Below are 22,566 nucleotides of genomic sequence, written 5' to 3'. Positions count from 1 at the left end.
TAAGCTTGGGGGCTTAAAGCCATCATGGGTGAGAATCTGGGGGCTGCCAACGGAGCCCATTTGGACCTGGACAGAATGAAGGGGCACATCCAGTTTGGCCTAGTGATGCCCACCCGACTCAGAGGCAGAAGGTGAGACACGATGGCCTCAGGATGACCTGGTAGGTCTCTCTGAGGGGTCCCTGCCTCTTACTTGCTGCTCTCCGTGGAAAAAAAAGGCCAGGCGGCGGGTGGCAGGCCTGTTTGCTCTCCCGGCACTTAGTGCAGCCAGGCTGAGCTGCGCTGTTCAAACAGACTCCCCAACCTCTGCACACCTGTGCCGAAGAGGGCGAGACAGGCAGGGGGCTGGGCGCAGCTCCCTGGGTGCTTCCCACCTCTCTTCACACAGCCATCCCCACAGCCCTGGCAGAGTCCTGGGCACGCCATGCCCCGCGCTGGGCTCTGCAGCTGCTGGGGCGGCTGGGTGCTGCCCCTGCTGCTGGTCTATGTCTGCTACCTGCTGCTCGGCGCCACCATCTTCCAGCTGCTGGAAAAGCAAGCGGAGGCTCAGTCTAGGGACCAGTTTCAGTTTGAGAAGCTGCGCTTCCTGGAGAACTACACCTGCTTGGACCAGCAAGCTCTGGAGCAGTTTTTGCAGGTGAAGGGGGGATGTTGGTGTGGAATGGTGGGCAGAATAGAGGGTCTCGTAGCAAGTCCAGGTCCATCACCCTGGGGCCAAGGCCCTGTTTGGAAGCAGAATGTGGTGGCAACAGAGAGCCAGGTGTGACCTAGTGCTGGATTCTGGCCCCAGGTCTACAACTGGATGGCTGTGCAACATTGGGCAAGTCACTTAACCTCTCTGGTCTTTTAGATGAGGGGAAGAACCTATGAGCTGCAGGCATTTGATGGCTGATTAAAAGCCCTTCATAAGCTGCCACTTGCTGCATAAACGTGAAGTGTGTGTCAGTGTTATCAACGCTGTGCACATTTCCTCCCTCACACTTCTGCACCCCCCCTACCCCAACTCCAGGGCTGCTGCTCCTGCCCTCTTCCCAGCCGACCACATTCGAGGGCTCCAGGTGGGAGACACAGATAGAGGTCAGGAGCAGCCACCATGCTGGTAGTGGATCTCGGCTCGGGGAGCAGTAGCCAAGGAGACTGAGCTCCGCTGCTCCTGCGCCCATGGGGGGCTCTCTCTGCTGGCAGAGCAGGTCACCCCTGCTTGGGCCCTTTCTGCTTACCTGAACAAACTCTGGAGCCCAGCACCCTCTTGCTCAGAAATCAGGCAAAACCCAGGTGTTCTGGGCGAAGGTGAGCGCATTCAAGACTAGGGAGTCAAGTTGAGCAGCAACACCCACCATAAAGGAACAAGCCAAGTGCAGAATCGTCACAATGATAACTGGTATTTACAATGTGCCCAAAACCATAGTGAGCAGGGTCATTACGATAGGGTCAGACCAGTCCTGATCCATCGCCTGGGGCCCAGTGTTTTACATGTATTTCCTCATCATTACCCATGGTTATCACTGTATCCAGTTTGGAGGTGGGAACTGGGGTGCAGAGAGGTGGAGTATGTTGGCCAAAGCTGCGGAGTCAGTGGTAGAGGCAGAACTCGCACCCAGTCCAGCTGCTCTTCCCACACAAGTTAGCATAAGTGCTGGGGGCAGGATACGGCAGAGAGAGCAGTTCTCCAAGTGTGGCCCCTGGACCAGCAGCATCAGCACCACCTGGAAGCTGGTTAGAAAAGCCAACGATCATGCCCCACCCCAGACCCACCGAATCAGAAACTCCGGGGGCGGAGCCACGGGATGCGTGTCAGCAAGGCCTCCAGATGAGGCTGACGGAGAACAGCTGGTCTAGAAGATGACAAGTGTGCTGGCTGGTCAGAGAACTTTCCAGAGCTGTAAGAGGCCTATCCAGGCCCTGTCTCCCAGGAAATGAGGCTTCTGGCCTTAGGGCTGAGAAGGGTTCAGGAGCCTCCCAAAAAGGGGGGGGGGGCAGAGGGGACAGCAGCCCTGGGGGTCCTGGAACTGGCTCCTCTCTCAGCCCCGGTTTAGAGAGGAAATCCAGGAACCAGAGGGTGAGGGAAGGATTCGTAGTTGGGATCTAGTTGGTAGCTGGGGGCGGGGGCAACAGGCTCTACTGCAGGCCTCGAGGGAGATACCACTGAGTAACACCCCCCAGGCCTCCCCAGGGGTCCTCAGTCTCTTTGGGAGAGACCCTCACTTGCCAGGGGACATCTGGCTGAGAGGCAGAATAATGCTGGTATGATTCCCGAAGAACACAGATTACAGGCATCCCTCGGTGTCCGCGCGGAATTGGTTCCAGGAGGCCCTACCCCCACCCCGTGCAGATACCAAAATCCCCGGATGCTGAAGTTCCTTACAGAAGCCCTTTGCATCCGCGGATGTGTAATCCGCGGGTGTTGTGCAGGGTCTACTGTACGTTCAAAACACACGGGCTACAAGGGGCTATAAACAATTCTAAAAACAGCACTGAAGACTGACCCCATCAGGAAACAGGGCCTTGCCCAAGGTCCCAGGACTCGCGTCCAACTGTCTCACCATGCGCGGATTCCAAGAAGAGAATGGAAAGTCTGCACTGGGCGTCTACGCCCTGTGCCTTTGCGGACATCACCGCTGCTCCTCGGCGGGATGCAGACCCTCAGGCTGGTGTGGGGGACAGCTGAGTCTAGGGCAAGTGCTGCTCCCACGGGTGAGGGTCTCCGGGGAGCAAGTGTGTTCCGGAATGTGCGGTCCTGGCCTCTCTCGGTGTGTGGGAAAGAGAGGGAGGCCAGAGTTCATATGTGAAGAGGCCAGTTCTGCCAAAGTGAAGAAAAGCAGACAGCCTGTGTCCGGAGGCCCAGACCGGCCTGGTCCTCAGGGGCCACCCCCACCCCCACCCCCGCCCAGCTCGCTCCCCCAGCCAGTGGGGAAAAGGTTCCCACAGGAACTGGAGGCCCAGAGCGTTCCCTTCCCCGACTGCCCCGCTCCTGCCTTTGGACCTCTACCCGGTGGCAAGTCAGCACTGCTGCCCCAGGATAATTCACGCTACAGGGGAGGGGGAGAGGGTGGGGAGGGAGCCCTGCCCACCTCCAAGAAGGCTGGGCTCAGGGACAGAGGCAGTTAGGCTTGAGCCTGAGGGCTCAGGCTCTGTAAACACACATTCCGCGGCATGAACATACATACAACATACAGCACCCATGCACACGTCACATGTACACAACACATCACACATATATATCACCCCCACTATACACACACACACAGAACCTTTGCCCTGGCCTCTGATGGAATTTCACCTGTAGGCCTGGGCTGGGACTCACTAGGGGGCAGCAAAGAGCAAGGCTGCCAGCTTACCTGGAAGCTCAGAGAACACAGGGTTCTCTGTCCCCCACCATCAGCCCCATGGGAGGGCAGCCCCAGGGCCTTCCTGTGGTCCCCAAACCTCATGTTCCCAAGTAAATCCTTCTGGGAACATCCAACCTGAAATCTTCCCATTGTCCTGACAACCCACGTGGTCTCACCCTCTTGGCCATCGGCAGCATCTCTCACCTGGACCAGTCTGTAAGCACCCTCTGCCTCCTTAGGCCCATTTTCCCTCTACCAGCCACACTTCCAGCAAATACCTCAGTCAACTCTGGCCAGTGGAACTGGAAGTGGATTTGGAATCCAGTGACCTTGAGCAAGCCAGCCACTCTCTGAGCCTTAGTTTCCTTTTCCATAAAATGGGAATGGGACTATCTAAGAACATCATTAGGTGAGACGACATGAAAGCACCCTGCAGAGAGCTTGGCCACCAGCCAGTGCTATCAGCTCCCTCTCCCTCCCATCCTCTGCCACCCCCACAGGTCATCATGGAAGCCTGGGTGAAGGGCGTGAACCCCAAAGGCAACTCCACCAACCCGAGCAACTGGGACTTTGGCAGCAGTTTCTTCTTTGCAGGCACAGTCGTCACCACCATAGGTAAAGGGTCAGGGTGGAGAAGGGCTTCCCTAAAGCCCATGCTGAAGTTTGGGTTTCCCAAAAGCAGATGCTAAAACAAGGATGTGGTTTATCTAGGACATGACCCCAGGAAGCATGAGTAGAGAAGTGGGGAAGTGAGACAGGGAAAGGAGAAAAGGCAACGAAGTTTGCAAAGATGAGCAGGGGACTGGTTAGGGCAACTGGGCTCACCCGTGCTGGGGACCCTCTGAAAAGCTGGGGTGAGAGAGTAGGAGTATTTATCTGCTAACTCCTGCCCCTGCTGGCTGAGAGCTGATCTGGACCTGCACACAAGCCAAGCACACTCCTACAGACAGAAGAATCTCTCAGGTGGAGAGAGATGCAGGGACTTGGGGAAGGAAGTCATCTGTGTGTGCCAAGCTGCAGGTGCTGTCCCGGGTGTTCTGAGGGGACAGGGCACAACAGCACCTGCTATACCCCCTCAGCCAGAGAGCCCACCCCACCTCCCACGGGAAACCCCCAGACCCCTGCTAACCCCGGTCTCCCCACCCATTTAGTTCAGTCCAATTCCATACACTTTCCTTGAGCTCAAGTGACATTCAGAGCAGGTGGGGTGGGGTAAGGGAGTATGAACTTGGATCAGCCCTGGGCTTGGTCCTCGAGGAGCTTCTAATCCAATGAAGAGGGATCAGATAGAGCATACCAACAGCAAGAATACAAGGCAAAGTAAATAATTAGATAGGAATAACATAAAGCGCTATGGGAAATCACACCTAGTAGGGAGGAAGAGGGTAGCAGTCAGGAGGGCTTCCTGGAGGCAGTGTTGGAGATAGGCCTTTAAAGACAAGCAGGATTCTTATAAATAGAGATCATTCTAGAAGAGGTTGAGAAGAGTGTTCATGGGAAAAGGGGAGCTTCCCCTTCGTCTCCCCAGAGGCGGTAGAAAATCAACCTCTGCTAGAGTCCCTTCCCCTTTTTTGCACACCCATCCTCCCCCTGCAGGATATGGGAACTTGGCGCCCAGCACGGAGGCAGGACAGGTCTTCTGTGTCTTCTACGCCCTGGTGGGCATCCCACTCAATGTAGTCTTCCTCAACCACCTGGGCACAGGGCTGCGTGCCCACCTGACCACGCTGGAGAGGTGGGAGGACCAGCCCAGGCGCTCCCAGGTAGGGCCCCTTCCTCCCTGCAGCCCCGCTGGGACAGAGTCTGTGGCAGGTAGAGTCCTCCAGAAGCTGACACTGAGCTGGAGTTTGGCAAGCAGGGTATTAGGGGTAGACCCCTGTGGAAGAAGAGGACTAGGCAGAGGGAGGAGCTGAATTGTGGTGCAGTCTGGACAAGGACTTGGCCCGCCCCTTGTCCCTCAGTAGGCTGACGTGGCCAGGACTCTGCCCCTGCCTCAATCAGGTACAGGGAAGGTGTGCCCTTGGGCCAGGCTGTTCTCTAACTGCCATACATTCTGAGGGAGCTGAGAGCTGGAGGCTGCTGCCTGCCAATGGCTTGTCAAGACCTTCTCTGAAGGGGGATCTGGGTGGCACATCTCCATGGTCATTACAGAACTCCAGCATCCTTCCCTGTGGTCAAAAACAAATTCCCCACCACCTTGAACACCCCCAGTGCCCACCCTGTCATCTGGCCCCTTGCAAAGCCAGACATGCTAGGAGGGCAGGGGTACAGAGGAATCTGGGACAGTTCAATGACTGTCCTCCATCCCATATCGGAGTCCCTAAGTGGGAGAGAGAGGCTGTACATACGGACCCCAAGCTGGAAAGAGTCTCCAAATTCTAGCCTGACCCACTAACACAATCCCTTTGACCAAACCTTTCTCTGGCCTGGGCAAGATCACACAAACATAGATCCAACCCCCACCCCAAAGGTCGCCAGGGCAGGGCAGGGACCTGGCTACGGCCCAGCCCCACTTCCTAATTTGCCCCAGGCCCCCTCCCACCCTGGGGGGGCCTTCAAGTGGACTCAGAGACAGCCTCCTCCCCTTCCAGCTGCTGCGGACCCTGGGCCTGGCTCTGTTCCTGAGCCTGGGGACAGTGGTTGTTCTCATCTTCCCGCCCATGGTCTTCTCCCACGTGGAGGGCTGGAGCTTCAGCGAGGGCTTCTACTTTGCCTTCATCACCCTCAGCACCATCGGCTTCGGGGACTATGTCGTCGGTGAGAACAAGGCAGTCATGGATCCTGGGGTGGGGGCCACCAGGATTCAGGGGATGGAGAGATGTCAGCAGGGGTAATTACTGAGGACCAGAGAGCCCCTGGTTATTCGAGGGAGAGACAAGTACTTCATGAGGCTGCCATGAATTCTCACATCCTCAGAAATCACTGGTCTAGGAGCCATCCCCTTTCCCCCAGGGACCTCCATTGCTGATGCTGTTATGGGGAGGCTGATGGGGTCCCCTATGGAACCTGGAGGGTGGCTGTGCCCTCAGACCTCTGGCATTTATCACATCCCCCTTCCCTGCCAGGCACGGACCCCAGCAAGCATTACATCTCAGTGTACCGGAGCCTGGCGGCCATCTGGATCCTCCTGGGCCTGGCGTGGCTGGCGCTGATCCTTCCACTGGGCCCCCTGCTTCTGCACAGGTGTTCCCACCTCTGGCTGCTCAGCAGAGGCCTCATCCTCAAGGATGGGGGAGCCCCCGAGACAGACGGACTCCCCAGACTCCAGAAGATCCCCATCTCTGCATGAGGGCCTCCAGTGGCTGCAGGAGCCCCTCCCAGCTTCCCCAACACACCCCATACGGCCTCTGGATTTACTGCCTCCCCTCCTCCTCTGCCAACCCACTCACCTCCCAGCCAGACCTGGTCTCAGAAGGGTTCTCCAGAGTAAGGAGACAGGAGTGTCCAAGAAAGTAACAGAAAGGAGATAGAGACACAGGATGGGAGACAGGTGAGGGTGAAGCAAGATGTGTGCTGTTATTCCAGAGCCCCTCCCTCAAAAGTGATGCTTAAAAGTTGAATCTAGACGTGGATCACTGTGGCCAAATCTCCATTGCCCTCCCTGCACCCCCCCGCCCCGGGAGACCTTATACAGGACGGCAAACAAAGGGCGGCTTTTTTCTTGCCTCATTTGATACGCGCACATTGTGTTGTCAGGCCCCCGCTGTGTGTCCAGCACTGTGCAGGGCTCTGGGGAAAGAACAGTGACGATTCCTGCCCTCCAAGAGCATCTAGTCGACTGCAAGGAATAGACAGGCAGAGGCAGCCCCCACCCAATGCCCAAAATGGAATGACAGCGACAGACCACGGTTTGACAAGTGCCCATGTGACTGGCTGGCAGGGAGGGTCAAGGAGAGGGCTGAGCAGGGACTTTGGAGCCATTCAAATAGAACATCTGTCTTCAAGAAGCTCCCAGCTGGAGGGGTAGGCAAGCTGCCTCTAAGCCTGTCAGTTCCCCTGGCCTAGATGTCGAGAGCTGTCTGTGAACAAGGCTTAGGCACTCTTGGATGTCCCACCCATGTTCCTGAGCATGGCCTCCCTTGACCGCCTAAGGGCACCCCATGACCTCATTATCCTTTCTGGGCTCTTAAGAGCCTTTTCAAATCCTCCCTGGGAAAATGGACACCCAGGAGACTTCTAGGAAATGAGCTTTGTGGAGGCCTGGACTCCCTTGGGAATGCCCTCTGCAGCCTGGCCTCTGTCCTGCCAGATTGTGGCATCTCTGACCAGAAGTTGAGGAGAGAGTTACACCAGTCCATCCCCAGGCCCAACCTCACCAAGGACTGTAAGCCTCGACCCCTACCTCTCCCAGCAAGGCAGGCCCATAAGTGGCCAGGGACCTCCGAACAGGACTGAGGCAAGGCTGTGAAGTAGACGAGGTGCCAGGTGGGACACCCAGGGAAGGATCTACAGGAGCAAGAGACCCAGGTTCCACCCAGCTTCCCAATAATGGTGGAGAGGCCTGAGAACCTGAGGACCTCCAGGGGCTCTTTACATACCCTGGACCCTTCCTCCATTCTGGATGGGAATAAAGGGGCATCTTCAGAAGCAGGAAATGGACAAGCCCACTGGTCAAGTCTCCTCTTGCTTCCGAAGTTCATGGAACAGTGGTGATCAGGTGGGGTCCCTCATCTTGGGATACACAAAGGAAAGGATGGTGGTGAGAGAGATCCAGAGAGGACTCGACAGGCAGCAGGTCCTTGGCGATAGTCCCAGGGTCCAAAGACTTAGGCAATAAAATTGGCTGCCACATTCTCTTCCCCCTGAGTGCGGTCTCCAAGTCTCTCCCACTGTTTGCTACGGGACAGGCTGGGAAACTTGGCCCCTTCCTTCTGAACCTGTGGTAACCCAGCAGCCCTCCCCTTCTCCCTGAGTTAGGCCTAGGGGTGGGCACTCCACACACATTCGAGGCGGCGCCAGATGCTCATAGCTCCGGCCTCTTTTTGTCCCTGGAATTGGATCCCAGTGCAGGGTGGGGCAGGGCTGTTCCATTCCCAGCACGCCTCCTCCGCTGAGAAAACTGGGCACAAGTAGGCGTTGGCTAGAGAAGGGACCAGCTGAGCTCTTTCCTAGCCCTTCCTTTCTGCCTCAGTCCAGGCCCATGGCTCCTGGGTCCAGCCCCCCTGTCTCCCCTTCTAGGTACAGACAGAGAGCCCAAGACGCGCCCGAGGGCCGGGTTTCGGGCCGCGCGGCGCCGAGCACATTGCTCCTGCTGCTCGCGTACCTGGCTTACCTGATACTGGGCACGGGCGTGTTCTGGATGCTGGAGAGCCCAGCGGCTCACGATTCCAGGGAAAGATTCCAGCGCGACAAGTGGGCACTGCTGCGGAACTTCACGTGCCTGGATGGCCCGGCGCTGGACTCGCTGATCCGGGTCAGGGGCGAACGGGGCGGCCTGGGCGCGGGGGTGCTGGCGTAAGGGAGTGAGGGCACGCCCTGGCTCCGGGTCAGGGCAAAGCCGGGAGCACGTCTCCAAAAGAAAGTGGTGGAGATAGACGCAGGGAGCGCGCGTTGCCGTTTGGGGACCAGGGGCTTGGACTGGACCGCGAAAGAAAGAGCTCCAGAGAGAGGAATGTGCAGCTCGGCGCCGTGGGTCCCGGGGTTGGGGGCGAGAGGGCATGACCCGCCCTGTCCGGAGAGTTGCGTGGCGCACGCATCCGAATTTGGGGATGCGGACGACAGGGGGAGCGCTAACCGCGTCCAGAGCTGGCAGGGCCGACCGAGTCGGGCAGCGTAGGGACAGCGCGCGCTGGCCGGCTTGGGAGGTGGCGGGAAAGGATCGACCTGGGACAACGAGGCGCTGTATCCGGGTCGGACCACAGGCGAAGGGCGAAAGGGCACTCCCGGTGCAAATTTGCGAATTGGAGGTGAGGACGGCAGAGGGCGCTGGGCGGTGTCTAAGGATGAGCAAGACCTACAGCACGTTCGTTGGAGTCTGGGGGAAAAGGAGGTGCGGGGCGAGCCTGTCCCCACTGGCCGAGTGGAATGGGTCCGGGGGGCTCGAAGGGCGCAAACCCGGGTCCGAGAGAAGGGCCACAGACACAGGGGCGCTCCATGGCTGAACCCGGTTTACTCCAAGTCTTAGAGCAGAGGGACTGGATGCGCCGCCCAGACCGCAGAGGCCCAGAAAGGCTGAAGGGAGCGGTGGGTGGGAGGATACAGACATCACAGAGGACAGAGGGCTGAGGAGGGTGGGGGGAGACCTAGCGGGGAGTGGAGAGGAGGACAGGCAGGGGAGGGTTCTTCTGGGTGGGGCCTTGCAGATACAAGGAGGATGTGCTTCTGGACAGGCGACGCTCTACTGGGAGCCCCTCAGATTTGGCGGATGCATCAACCTCCCGGGCCCTGGCTTGGTCCGCGGTCCCAGACAGCTGTGCCCCGAGCCTGAAATCACCACTCTGCATTCCCAGTCTCTCTTCTGGGGGGAGGCAGCGGGGGGCCACTGTCCCAGGGTCGCCAATCCAAAGCTAGTCCCCAGAAGGTAGCAGGGAATTGTGTCGGGTTGGAAGGAACAGGTCACTGGAGAGGAAGTGGAGTCCTGAGCTCTGGGACTGAGCTGATGTGGCCTGGCCTGGAGCTGAGCAGGAGAAGGTCTATCTCTAAAAACCTAATGTGATGCCTTAACCACCCATCACCTGCTAAACTTCTACAAATACAGCCTGACTGCCTAGTGCTGGAGGCTGTGTGACACGCCCCTTGACAATGTGGTGAACTTCAATTATCAGCAGCCTAGGCCCAGGGAAGGTGACAATGATGGCAATGAGAATAATAGGAAATGCTTCTGCGCAGCACTCCTGGTGTATTTTTTGTTTCATCCTCACCTACCTCAGAAGCAGTACCATTATTATCCCCATTTTAGAGATGGAGAAACTAAGGCTCAGGGAAGTTAAATACAAACATACCATGGCATAGCCAGGGCACTGGGGCTGTCAACTGCCATGAGTACTGCCTCTGTGCAGATCTGTGTATGTGGGTGATTCCCAAGATTCCCATCTGAGCTCTCATCTCTGTACACTTCCCCTCCACCCCCTCCTGCTACATCTCTACTTAACCCCCTTCCTCAACATCCCTGAGGCTTCAAACATCTCCAGGAATGAGGATATGGGGTCTCCAACCCAGATCTTCCCACTGGGTGCAGACATGTACATGCAAATTCCCAGGGGTCCTCAAATCCCCCCAGGGTCAGGAACTAGCAGCCCTCCTCCTCCCAGCCCTGCTCCTCTACATGTTCTAAATCTCTGTCATTGGTCTCACACCCACACCTCTTCACAGTGGTCCTAGGTACTTCCCTCACTACCCACACCAAGTAGGGCCAGAGGCCGGGGCTTCTGAATATCTCCTCTCTGTGCCTCCTGGACCACTCTGTGCCAGGATGCAAGCCAGGCCCTCTCCATCACTCACCCCTGCAGGACTCTCCCTTTCTGGCAACTGCCAGCTGTCACAGAGCACGCAAACCTGAGCCTGCCTCCCCTTTTCTCAGTGACCTTAGGAGAGGCCTGCCACTCCATCCCTGGAACGGCAGACCCAAGCATGGCTTAGCTGTCAGATACCTTTCAGTCTCCCTGTTCTATATCCCAGGCACGGTCCTCCCTCCCAGCCTCAGCTCCTGCAGTCCCACTTACCTAAATGGAACATTCCTATCTGACCCTCAAGGGAGGCCCAACTGAAACATCACTCCCTCCATGTAGCCATCTGCCCCTACCCCCATCAGACAAACACCTTTCCTCTCTGTATTCCTACAGCATTATATTCGTAATAATCCTGGTGATAGCAGCTGCTAACATTTACCATGTTCCAGGTACTGTTCTAAGCCTTTACACCTAATGCCTCATTAAACCCTCACAACTCTTTGAAGTGGGTGCTCTTAGTATTCCCATTTTACAGAGAAGAAGACTGAGAGAGAAGTCAAGTTTCTTGTCCAGGATCGTACAGCTGCATGGCCTTCATGCCAAGCTGCATGGACAGCACCGTATCACAGTTAGTTAAGTTTGTCTGTCCCACTGAGAACTGAGATCATGTCTCTTTCATCTTCAGGTCCCCTAATAAACCCCATGCCAGGCTTGCCCAGTGCTTATTGTAAGAATGGGAGGGAGCAGGAGAGAGAATAAATGGGGTTCTTCCAGCTAGTGAGATCTCCTGGGCTGACCTGGGCTCCAGGGCAAAGAGAGGGGAAGGAGCTGTCCCCATGGTCCCTACCCCTGGGGAGCCCCTGGTTGGAGGGGAAGGACCTCCTTGCTCCAGACAGGCTGTGATCAGTGGTTATGAGGACTGTCTGAGTGTATGTGTGCGTGTGTGCACTCAAGTGCACATGTGTATGTGTTTCAGTGCAGGGACCCAACCGCCCCACAGATCCTGATGGTCACCACTACCTCTCCCCCAGGGCATCATCCAAGCCTACCAAAATGGGGACGTCATCCTCGGCAACACCACCAGCATGGGGCGCTGGGAGTTCGTGGGTTCCTTCTTCTTCTCTGTGTCCACCATCACCACCATTGGTAAGAGCAGGATGGGGCCAGGGAGGGTGGGCTGGGCAGTGTGGCCTCCCCTGAGGGACAGGGGACCAGTTGCCTTTTGGAGGGGTTACTAGGGCCTCATGACTCCAGTGTAGGCAGGCCCAGCAGCATGGGCACCCCTGGGAGCAGAATCCGGGGCTCACCAACGATGTGCCAAGTCAGCTTCTGCATTCGCCCCAGGTCCCCAGGAGGTTTAAGAAGTGCTGCTCTGGGGACCTCCACCTCACACAGCCTTTCAGGAAGCAGAGGGTCTCCCATGTAGCAGTAAAGATGCTTCTGGGCACTACAAGTGTCCAGTCTCCTCAGCCAAGCCCATCCAACACTGAGCCTGGGAGGTGGGAGGGAGGTAAGGGAAAGTTGGGAAGGAAGGAGGGACAGAAATCTAAAAGGAGCCTTGACCCCCCTGGCCTCAGCTTCGGGGAGAAGTGGTCATTCCCAGAGGCCTCTCCTCAGCTCACTAAGGCCCCCCTCACCCCCCAGCACCGTCCTCTCAAAGCCTCCTTCCTCCTTCACACACAGGGAACCCTAGGCCAGATTTCTCTAGCCCTGTCCTCGGGAGGGGAGGTGGGATTTGTCCTGGGAGGGTGCCTGGGGGCTGTTGTGAGGGGAAGAAGAGTGGCCTAGACCCTTAGCTCTGAAACCCAGGAAGTGGGGCTGCCCCAGCTGCGGCCAGGCACCCGGCCCCAGCGCCTGCATGACATAGGACTCACCACCAGGTGGCAGGCTGACACCACTGGTGGCTACCACTACCTCCTCCAGACAGGATCCTCTCCCCAGGAAACCAGTACCCCAGCTGCTGTCCTCCCCAGAGTGGAGCCAAGCAGATGCAGCCAGAGGATTCTCCACCTGGTTTTAAACCAGCCAATAATTCTTGGAAGCAGGTCTCAGGCTACCCGGAAGCTTTGGCAGTCCTCCACCTTGAGGCAAGCTTGTTTGGGAGATCCCTTGACTCCATGGACCATGCACCCCAGAAGGACAGGACAGGATGGTGTTTACTCATCCTTACACCCCAGGATTCTAGTACAAGTCACAGTATACAGTCAGTGCTCAACACCACTGATGCATTAATGAATTCCTAAAATACCCATTCCACCAGCATGTATTGAGTTCCAGGGCAGGAGAGGATGCTGATGCGCAGTCACTGTGGGCCAGGCCTCCCAGATGTGGGGGGGTCTTCAGCCTCTGAACCCCACACTTCCTCCACCCCTGACCCAGGCCTGTGACTTCAGCCCTTCAAATCCAGAGTTTTGCAGCCTGTCTCTTCTCAGCGCTGCCATTTCTAACATGGGCTAGTCCTTGTCCCTTCTCTCCACTGGGTTCTGCCCTGAAGCTGTCTGGGCCCACTCTGGGGAGGAGGAGGAGGGCCAAGGAGTGGGGACCCCGCCCCACCCCCCACGCCCGGTCTGCTGCCCCAGGTGCTGTAAGGAGCATCTTTACATTTGAGATCTCATTCTGTCCAGATGGTCCAACTTCCAAGGATAAGACCTCTTGGTTTCATGTCACAGATGAGGAGACTGAGGCCCAGAGAAGTTACATAGCTCGTAAGCAACAGAGTTGGAATTTGAAACTCAGCTGGGGGCCTGCATTGCCCTTTCCAACAGTGTCTGCCCTTAGAGGTTTACAAGATAAGGTGGGAATTCCAAACAACTGGAAGAAAGAGCTAGCCATTCTGGGGTAAACAATAGGGAAGCTCGTGACTGTGACTCTGACCAGACACACACACACACACACACACACAGAGGATGTGCAGAGAGTGGGGGGGAGATGGGAGATGGGGTACATATGGGACAGTCCATGAGGGAAGGAAGGGGGTTCTGAGAGGCACAGCAGAGGGCTGCCTCCTTGACACCCCTGTTACCCTAGGACCAGCACCCTGGAAGGGCTGTACTTTCCACACCCTAGAATGAAACAGCATGTGACAGGCACACGGACGCTTCTGGGCCAGCAGGATAGGCCTGAGCCCCCAAATCATTCGTTATCTATAAAATCCATCCCTGAATCGCTCATTTATTCTCTCATCTATCCATTCATCCATTCAACAAAAAGACTGGGTACCTAGTGTGGGCCCAATAGTTCTAGGTGCTGGAGATACACTGGTGAGCAAACCTGGCAAGTCCCTGCCCGTGGGGGGCTGACACCCTACTGGGAGGAAACATGCAATAAACTAACAGAGCCATAGACAATATCCAGGTTGTGGGTGATGCTTAGAGCAAAGTAAAGGCAGGTAAGGAGTCTGATAGTGACAGAGGGGTTCTATTGTAGATGGATGGGCACTATTGTAGATGGATGGGCACTATTGTAGATGGGGTGGTCATCAAAGGCCTCACTGAAACTGTAACATTGAAGCAGAGACATGGACAAAATAAGGAAGTGAGACATGCTGATATCTGAGGAAAAACCATCTGCCAGCAAGTGCAAAGGCCCTGAGGTAGGGGTGTGGATGGTGGGTTTAAGGAACAATAAAGAGGACAGGGTCACTGGAGAAGGTTGAAAATGAGGTCTGAGGGAGAAGATGCAGGGGAGCCCAGCCACAGAGGACCTTGTAGGCCCTCGGGGTGTGTCCTAGAGCTGAACTAACAAAGTGAAAGAGGTGATGTGGGTGAGGGGGTGGTGGGAAGGGGACACACTGAAGTGAGAGGTAGCCTAGATGGAGCTGAGGCCTCGAGCATTCAAGAAGCAGGTAAGGGTTCATTGAATCTCCTGATTCTGCTGACCCAAGGGCTGGCTGAGGAGAAAACCCTTTAGTGTCAGCCTTAGAAAGGCAGAGGCCCCCTTGAGGGTCCTCTCAGTTCTGGACTGTGAGTACCACCACCCCATGGGCTAGAACTGGTTAAAAAGACCCCCTGGGACAAAGGATGACGTGTTAGGGGATCCCACAGCTGGAGAAGGAAGGGTCAGTGAGGAGGTTTACCAAGGGAGTTACCCCTTCCTGGATGCCAACAGAAGGGAGAGGATGGCTCCAGAGGAGGCCTCTGATGTCCTCACACCAGGAGCTGATTCAGTGGAGTTTGATCATTCATTCAACAAACATTTATTTAGTACCTTCTGTATACCAGCTGCTTATGGGCTCACATTCCCATCTACAGCACACCTCCATTGCCTCCTTTCATCGCCACACTACACTGGGAGGTGGATGTCAACATCCCCATTTTACAGGCAAGGAAACAGGCTCAGAAAGATCAAGCCACTTGCACAAGGTTGCACAGCCTGCAAGGAGCTGAGCTGGGATTCAAATCCAGGCAGTGCCTCTGACTCCAAAGCCTATGTTCTAGACTAATATGAGCTTTGGCCTCTCCTGGGTCTGTGCACTCTGAGTCCCCTCAGTAAGGCAGGGGTGAGTGTAAACCACTCATTTCAATAGAGTACAAGCGAGTGGGCGTGTAGACCCGGTCTCCAGGGCGGGGACGTCAGGCAGCGATATGGGGAGGGTGCAGAGTGTCCATTCATCCATGCCTGTTCACTCCTGTAGTTCCCTTCATTCATTCAACACACATATGGCAAGTAGTGAGCACCTATTAAGGGTCAGGTCCTGTGCCCATTGCTGCGACTGTAAAGATAATTAAGACCCAGCCCCTGCTCTTGAGGGATTCATGACCCCTGGGGGAGACAAACATGGAAACAAATTATTCTTATACAGCGGGTTACCCTCCAAGACTGGCAGAGTGCTGGAGGACCCGCCCCACAGGAGAGTCAGGACTTGAGGGCCATTTCCAGGAGCTGCAGGATAGGAAACACATGTTCAAAGGCACCGAGGGTTCAGAGGGGCAGGAGTGTGGCCAGAACTGGGAATGCAGGAGACCAGAAAAGCTTCGGAGGTGGGCTGGGTCAGAGTCTGGACTTTCCCCAGCAGACATGAGGAATAATGAAGGATGATGACCTGGGTGATGATATAATCAGGTTTGCATCCTAGAAAGACCAGACAGTGATGGCGACCAAGGACGAGAGAGGTGGAGGAGATGAAGGAGGAAAGAATGTCCAGGCTAATAGAATCCTTCCAAGAACACCTCATCCTCCCCTAGCTTCCCTCTTTCCTTCCTTTCATGACAAAGGCCCCAACTTCCACCTCCCCGGGGTCACCTGATGGTCCATCATGGTCTGCCCCTCTCTCCCGAGGGGTTTTGGAGGAAGCCTAGGTGTGTGTGTGTTAGGGCCCTCTGGGAATTGGATTTCAAGATGGAATCAGATGTGCACAAGATTTATTGGGGAGGAGTAGGGGAAGCCTTTGATAAAGAAGGAGCAGGAGAGATGGTTAAGAGCCTCAGATGGCAAGACAGGTCTGTTACCTGTGAAAGGAGAGAAGAGAGGAAAGGGCCTTGAGAGGGGAGAGCCTCAGGCTGCAGTGCAACTCTGAGACAGGCTGGGCCAGGCACTGGGAGCCCCTGAGCAGGACCGCCTGTTAGAAAAGTTGTCATGCGTCTGGCATGGATGGCCCAGCCTTGGTGGCCCCACCACTAGCAGAGAGACATGTCTGGAGACGGCAGAGCCTTGGCTTAAATGGTGCAGCAGATCCTGGAGGTGCAGTGGCTGGAGGCTCTGTACCTCCTGTGGCCTCTCCCACACCCCTCTGCCCACCCAGGGAGGGAGGGAATGAGGAGAGGACAGCAGGATTCTCACACTTCGTGGACATGAGCTCACACCCGCTGCCCCTCCTAGAGCTTCGTTCTCCAGTCTGTCAATATGGGGCACAATCTCCATCTGGGAGGGTGGCTGTGGGGCTGGACTGCGGGAGTGAAGGCACAGGACCCCTGCACAGCACCCTCATGGGAAAGGAAGGCTGGGATACACACCCCCTGCCAGGCCTGTAGCCGGTTAGGAAGGGGGTTCCTGGGGGTGGAAAGGCCTCCTGAGGTGTCCCCCTCTCGCTTCAGGCTACGGCAACCTGAGCCCCAGCACAATGGCCGCCCGCCTCTTCTGCATCTTCTTTGCTCTGGTGGGGATCCCGCTCAACCTCGTGGTGCTGAACCGACTGGGGCATCTCATGCAGCAGGGGGTGCACCGCTGCGCCCGCAAGCTGGGGGGCACCTGGAAGGTGAGGGGGTTGTGGGAGTTGGAGAGTCAGGGGAGGGACAGGTCATTCCTAGAATTGAGTGGGTGAGGTGGGAATCAGGGCCATGAGGGCCAGTCACTGACCCGGGGGAGAGTCTCTGGTAGAAAAGAATGGCTGTGACGGGTTAAGGGGGTCTGAGGGGGTGGGTCGCTGATGGGAGCAGGGTTACTGGGGGAATAACCCTTCTGGGAATCGGGGTTACTGGTAGAGTGTGGTGGGATTGGGGATCTCTGCCCAGAACGGGGGTCTTCAGTAACACCAGGGCATCAGCCGGGGAGACATGGTGGAACCTGATGGACCACAGGGCACAAGGCAGCTAAGCCCTTGGCCTGGAGCCTGGAGAACATACACCAGATGGAAAGACCATGAGGATAGCCTCCTTCTCACTGAGGGGAGCACTTGCCCTGCCTTCAGCTCAGCACCCCTAGGCTGTCTGCTCCCTGGCCCCAGGACCCCATGCGCTAGGCAGAGGCCACATGGGGGCCGGGCGTCATGTGCACCCACAGGACCCGGCCAAGGCCCGGTGGCTGGCAGGCTCCAGCGCCCTCCTGTCCGGCCTCCTGCTTTTCCTGCTGCTGCCCCCGCTGCTCTTCTGCCACATGGAGGGCTGGAGCTACGTGGAGGGCATCTACTTCGCCTTCATCACCCTCAGCACAGTGGGCTTCGGCGACTACGTGATTGGTGAGAGTCCCCTGCCCATGTCCCCTGGGCACCTGCTGTGTGCCAGGCCCTGGGGTTAGGGACCCAAAGTCCAGAGGACACATGTATTGGCAGGTTCAACCTGCCTTTATGGTGTAATGGGGCCAAGGTCACCCAGCTAAAAAGTGACAACTGGCATTTGAACCCACCACTTTGGGCCGTAAGCCATACTTCTGACACCCTGACAAGCCCAGAGAATTCCACAGGCTCACCGCTATCCTTAGAGCTCACCAGACACAGGGGAGCCCCTGAGTCTCCTCCCCGTCCATCTTTGTCCCAGGATCTCTCCTGCCCCATGAAAAACCAGCTTTTTACTGTCCCTGGGCTGAGGGCCAAGTGACCCACGTTACAGCCCCCAGGGATTGAGCCAGAGAGTCAGGGAGACTAGGGAATCTCCAGCCTTCCCCAGTCCCCATTGGAAAATAAATGGCCACCAGACTCTGAGTGTCAGTGAGAAAGGGCTGCATGGTCCGGAGGGTCCAAGGAGGAGTTTAATCAGTGGTCACCACCCAATGTGGTCAAGGGCCCCAGAAGCAACTGTCCTTGCGTAAAAGCTGAGGCACATGCCCAGCAGGTGGCAGCAGAGGGACATTCTGTGGGGTGCAGGGGTGGCTGGGCCCCTCGGCCTCATCCCTCTCTGCTCCCCACCACTGAAGGGTCACCAGATGAGCCGCTGGTCACTGGCACCACCACCATGCTGGCCTCAAGGGGCTCTCCCTCGGATCCCTGCCCTTAAACTGGGGAGGAGGCCCTGCCCTTCTCTCCTTCAGAGACAGAACCCAGCCTGGAATATTGAAATGAGGTCCAACCAAAGTAAGGAACAGCTAGCACATCAAGCAACCAAGAGTGATGATTGTCACATTTTACTGAGGAGGAAGCTGAAGCTCAGAGAGGCCAAGCCATATGCCTGAGGTTGCACAGGTAGTGAGATATGAAGTCTGATCTGTTTGACTCCAAAACTCTTAGTCTTCAGATGACCTCACATATCCCCTCTCTGGGCCTCTGTGTTCCTGTCTATAAAATGAGGGGCCCAGGCTAGATGATGACCAAGACTCCCCCAGTGTACAAAGTCCCCTTCCCTGAGCCTCTCCTTCCCCAGGAAGAAAGGTACCATGTCAGGGGCCTTGTGCTGCCGCTTTCTGATACCCTCCATCCTGGAAGGGAGGTTGTTGCTCTGAAAGGAAATCTTTGGGATGGTTTCCCCCAAGTGGGTTATGCTTCACTCCTACCTTCAGAGAGGAGAATGTGTCTGAGGCAAGCTGAGCCCAGAGTCCCCAAGGGCCACTTTTGCCCCCTCACAGCTCAGAGAATGATTTTTGGATCTATCCTCTCCTTTCTGTTCCTACTGTCAATTCCCTGGTACAGGCAGGGCTGTTGCATATGGCTGGTTGTACAGGTTGGGCACTGCACAACCCTAAGGGGTTGCCATTCACCCAGAGCACAGTGAGGATGGCACCCATGGATTGGAGCAGCCTCTGTCCTTGTTCCCCCTTGGCTTTTATCACCTTTAGAAATGACAACTGCTATCATGTCACCTGCCCAGCTCCTCTGAAAACCTTCAATGTTTTCCTTTAGTTTTAGGACAGAGTCTAAAGTTCATGACTCACCCTACGAGGGCCCTCTCCATATGACCAGGCCCTGCCTCCCTCCCTCTTCCACGCTGTACTCAGGCAGGTGAAATACTCTTCTGACCAGTCCAGCCGCAGCAGCCTCAACCCAGTGCTGTGATCTGTCAGGTCCGGCAACATTCCCCGTCCCCCTCAACCAAACCTCCCCGCAACTAGGGCTCAAAGGATGAAACTCAGGGATTACCCCCAGTGATCATCCTAAACTCACAAAGCCTGGTTCTCTGAGGGCACCCAGTGCGAGGAGAGGGGAGGAGGAGTGGAAACAGGACCCCCAGCCACAGTATCTTAGTGTCCACTGATCACCAAGGTTCCCAGTTTGATGCTGGGTGGGAATAGCTGACAGCAGGCTCCCTCTGCTTGCCTAGAGAAACTGCTATGGGGCTAATAAGGATGATCTGTGAGGGTGTCCTGAGGCCCCACAGTCCCCTGAGGCAGGCAGGGCGGGGAGGAGGGGGCAGCCCCTTTCTAGACACGGGCACCCTGGAAATAGGAGGCAAGGCCTCCTCCACCCTTGAGGGAGGGGCAGTGACGTCCACAGAATCATCTCTGCAGGAGTGAGGAGGACTGCTCAGGATCCCTGTTACCCTGTGAGCCACGCTGTGGGAGCCGCAGGGTGAGGGAGCTAGTATATGGGGCCCAGCCCTCCCAGAGTCCGCTTCCACTCCACACTGACTGAGGAGGCCTGGGCCAAACCCACAAGGGCCCTTGAAGTCCAGAGGGGCTCCGGGGCAGGCCACTCCTGCTGGGTGGCGGCTGGCGGCGCTGTCCCCTTCACCACATCAGCAGAGATTTGCTCCCCCCACTTCTCCTTCTCCATGGAGCAGCCATCTCAGTGCCCTCACTTGCCCTCTGTGCCAGATCACACAGCACTGGGTTGGAGCTGCTCCGGCTGGGCTGGTCAGAAGAGCATTTCACCTGCCCGAGTACAGCGTGGAAGCAGGAGAGCCCAGAGTGAAGAGGGAGGCAGGGCCCGCTCACATGGCAAGGGCCCTCATAGGCCAAGACACGAATTTTGGATTCTGTCCTAAGACTAAAGGAAAACACTGAATGTTTTCAGAGGAGCTGGACAGGTGACAAGATAGTTGTAATTTCTAAAGGTGATAAAAACCAAGGAAGGACAAGGACAGAAGCTGCACTGATCCACGGGAGCCATCCTCACTGTGCTCTGGGTGAATGGCAACCCCTTAGGGTTGTGCAGTACCCAGCCTGAACAATCAAGCTTTGACTGCCTCATCTACAGACCCAGGGAGGGGAAGGAAGCTGATTAAGGTCACAGAGCAGGCAAGCCAAGGACAGATCTAGGATAGACTTCCATGCCATGGATCCTCATATACATATGTTCTAGAATCTTCCATGCGAAGAGGGAACAACCCACCCTCACCTCTTCCACATGTCTCTCAGCCTTCCTTGTCCTCCAGGGGCTTGACCCCTTTCTTGGATGGGAATGCTGAGGTCCACCACCTGGACTCTGGGCATCCACTGTCTTGCATCAGCAGTCACAAAGGGTGTTGTCATCACAGCCGCTCCTATTGGCACAAAGGCTGTGGCTAGAGCAGCCCCCAGTTCCCAGCCGCCTGCTCCTCCCTGGCCTCCCAGCCCCCACATTCCTCAATTGCATTTGCAACTCAGTTGAGCGCCTTGCCAGCTGCCAGGTGTCCTGCCACTTATGATTTTGCTTAAAAAATGAAATAAGAGGGAAGAAGAATGCCTCCTCCCCTCCGTGGCCAGGAGCAAGCAGAGCTGAGGGGGCGGCCAGGGCCGAGAGCTGGCTCACAGCTGATCTCATTTGGGACCGCCAGCGGAATTGTGGCCCCATGATCCAATCAGCCTAATCCAATCCCGACTCCTGCCAGGCAGTGATGTTGGGTCCAGGGCTGTGGGCTCATCCCCGAGCTGGGGCCGAGGGAAGAAAGGTTGTTTTGGAGTCAGCAGGACAGGATGAGGGGTGGACAGAGGGACGTGTGGTATGGAGAGCTAAGACAGAAGCTTCTAAACCCTAGGAGTCAATCTAGGGAGGCTTCCTAGAATCCTAGGGAGGTGACCACAAGACCAGCAATCTCAAAGCGGTTTGGACTTCCCACATTCTGCTCATACACATCAAGCCATGTATGTCTGTTTCTGTTTTGGAAATGTGCCCCTGACTTGCCCAGGTCTCCATCCTCTGACCTTGCTTCTCCCCCAGGGATGGACCCCTCCCGGAAATACCCGCTGTGGTACAAGAACACAGTGTCCCTGTGGATCCTCTTTGGGATGGCATGGCTGGCCTTGATCATCAAACTGATCCTCTCCCTGCTGGAGGCCCCACAGGGCTCCTATTCCTGCTACAGTCACAACTCCAAGGGAGACGTCAAGCAGCGAAGCGGGAGGCAGGACCCAGATGGAGAGGCAGATCCCCACTCCTCACAGGCAGACTGCTATCCAGAGGGGCCTATGGGAATCGTGCAGCACCCAGAACCCTCTACTCAAGTCTCATGCTGTGGAAAGGACAGCTAGGTATACTCCAGTATTTGCCCCACCTTATTCCTCAGCAGCAAGATCCCTGATTTTATGCTTGGCATATGACCACTCAGACTAAAGTCTACATTTTTTTTTCTGTCTTCCCTTAAAGCTAGGTGTAGCAATATGATTAAATTTTGCACAGCAAGATAACACAGAGAAGTATTCTGTGTGATTTACGGATGTGACTTTCAGTGGTGGGGGTTCCTCTTTACCACTTCCTTCTTCTAGCTGGCTGCAATACTGATATGGTGGCTGGAGCTCTGGCATCCATGTTGCACCATGAAGTAGAGGCCATGTTTGAGATTGGTGACATGATAAGATAGAAGGAGCCTGGATTCCTGACGTTTGCAGAGCCACCATAACAAACCTGGACTGAATACCACCAGACTTCATTTATGTAAGTGAGAAATAAATGTCAATCTTATTTTTCAAAGTATTCATTTTTCTGTCACTCATAACCAAATCTAATTCGAATTCTGGGTGGCACACACACCCAGAGACAACGGCAGCATCTGAGACTGGAACATTCGTAAAGAGAAACCACTCCCTCCCCAAGTGAATTTGCCCAGGACCAGCAGAGAATGGACTGAGGGTTGAATTTCGGGCCCCCTGCCCCTCCAGAGACCTTCCAGGTAGACTCACTAAAGATTGGCTGAGAACTCAGGGCTGATACAGCCAGAAGGCAGCTGGTCCCAGTTTGGCTGCTGAATCCTTGCTCCAGCACTCACTCACACCGCAGAGAAAGCCCAGACCAGGCCAGCGGGCTCCTCCTGCCTCAGCCTGCCCCACTGCATTTAAAGGCTCCAAACAGTT

General features: G+C 56.1%; 1 protein-coding gene and 1 long non-coding RNA gene across 6 annotated transcripts in view; one reads left to right on the top strand and one right to left on the bottom strand.

Annotated features, from left to right (window-relative positions):
* Positions 1–22,566, bottom strand: part of LOC106730377 — a 64,913-nt gene that overhangs the window by 23,907 nt on the left and 18,440 nt on the right. The window contains exons 3-5 of one of the 3 annotated variants that reach the window (XR_004313567.1): positions 8,601–8,777; positions 7,867–7,999; positions 1,360–1,712 (exon numbers count right to left, since the gene is read on the bottom strand). This is a non-coding gene — a long non-coding RNA (uncharacterized LOC106730377). Of the gene's footprint in view, positions 1–1,359; positions 1,713–7,866; positions 8,000–8,600; positions 8,778–22,566 lie in introns of those variants that run through there. The other 2 variants (XR_001366836.2, XR_004313568.1) reach the window with 2 other exon arrangements.
* KCNK17 (potassium two pore domain channel subfamily K member 17) lies at positions 391–22,182 on the top strand. Of its 3 annotated transcripts, XM_032463012.1 has the most exons (11): positions 391–636; positions 3,829–3,943; positions 4,925–5,091; positions 5,920–6,085; positions 6,394–6,511; positions 8,507–8,741; positions 11,748–11,862; positions 16,749–16,909; positions 17,434–17,608; positions 21,437–21,747; positions 21,982–22,140. In XM_032463012.1, exons 1-10 carry the CDS (start codon positions 424–426, stop codon positions 21,745–21,747), a joined length of 1,776 nt encoding a protein of 591 aa, XP_032318903.1. In that variant the 5' UTR covers positions 391–423; the 3' UTR covers positions 21,982–22,140. The 3 variants fall into 3 exon arrangements, 2 of the variants coding, with proteins under 2 accessions (XP_032318903.1, XP_032318902.1); XM_032463011.1 differs by lacking the exon at positions 391–636 and having other exon boundaries at positions 2,932–3,943; positions 11,693–11,862; positions 21,982–22,182; XR_004313566.1 differs by lacking the exons at positions 11,748–11,862; positions 16,749–16,909; positions 17,434–17,608; positions 21,437–21,747; positions 21,982–22,140 and having other exon boundaries at positions 6,394–6,818; positions 8,507–8,633.

The sequence above is a fragment of the Camelus ferus genome, chromosome 20 (genome assembly GCF_009834535.1).
Source record: "Camelus ferus isolate YT-003-E chromosome 20, BCGSAC_Cfer_1.0, whole genome shotgun sequence".
Lineage (NCBI taxonomy): Eukaryota > Metazoa > Chordata > Mammalia > Artiodactyla > Camelidae > Camelus > Camelus ferus.
The sequence above is the reverse complement of the archived record's forward strand: the minus strand, read 5'-3'. Positions and strand labels throughout refer to the sequence as shown.

Bases quoted from the DNA above. Each gene is read 5' to 3' on its own strand.
- KCNK17 (XM_032463011.1), top strand. From the start codon at position 3,748: ATGAAAGCACCCTGCAGAGAGCTTGGCCACCAGCCAGTGCTATCAGCT. The intron at 6,512-8,506 runs GTGTTCCCACCT...CTCCCCTTCTAG, and splicing joins GGCCCCCTGCTTCTGCACAG to GTACAGACAGAGAGCCCAAG. The intron at 11,863-16,748 runs GTAAGAGCAGGA...CTCTCGCTTCAG, and splicing joins GTCCACCATCACCACCATTG to GCTACGGCAACCTGAGCCCC.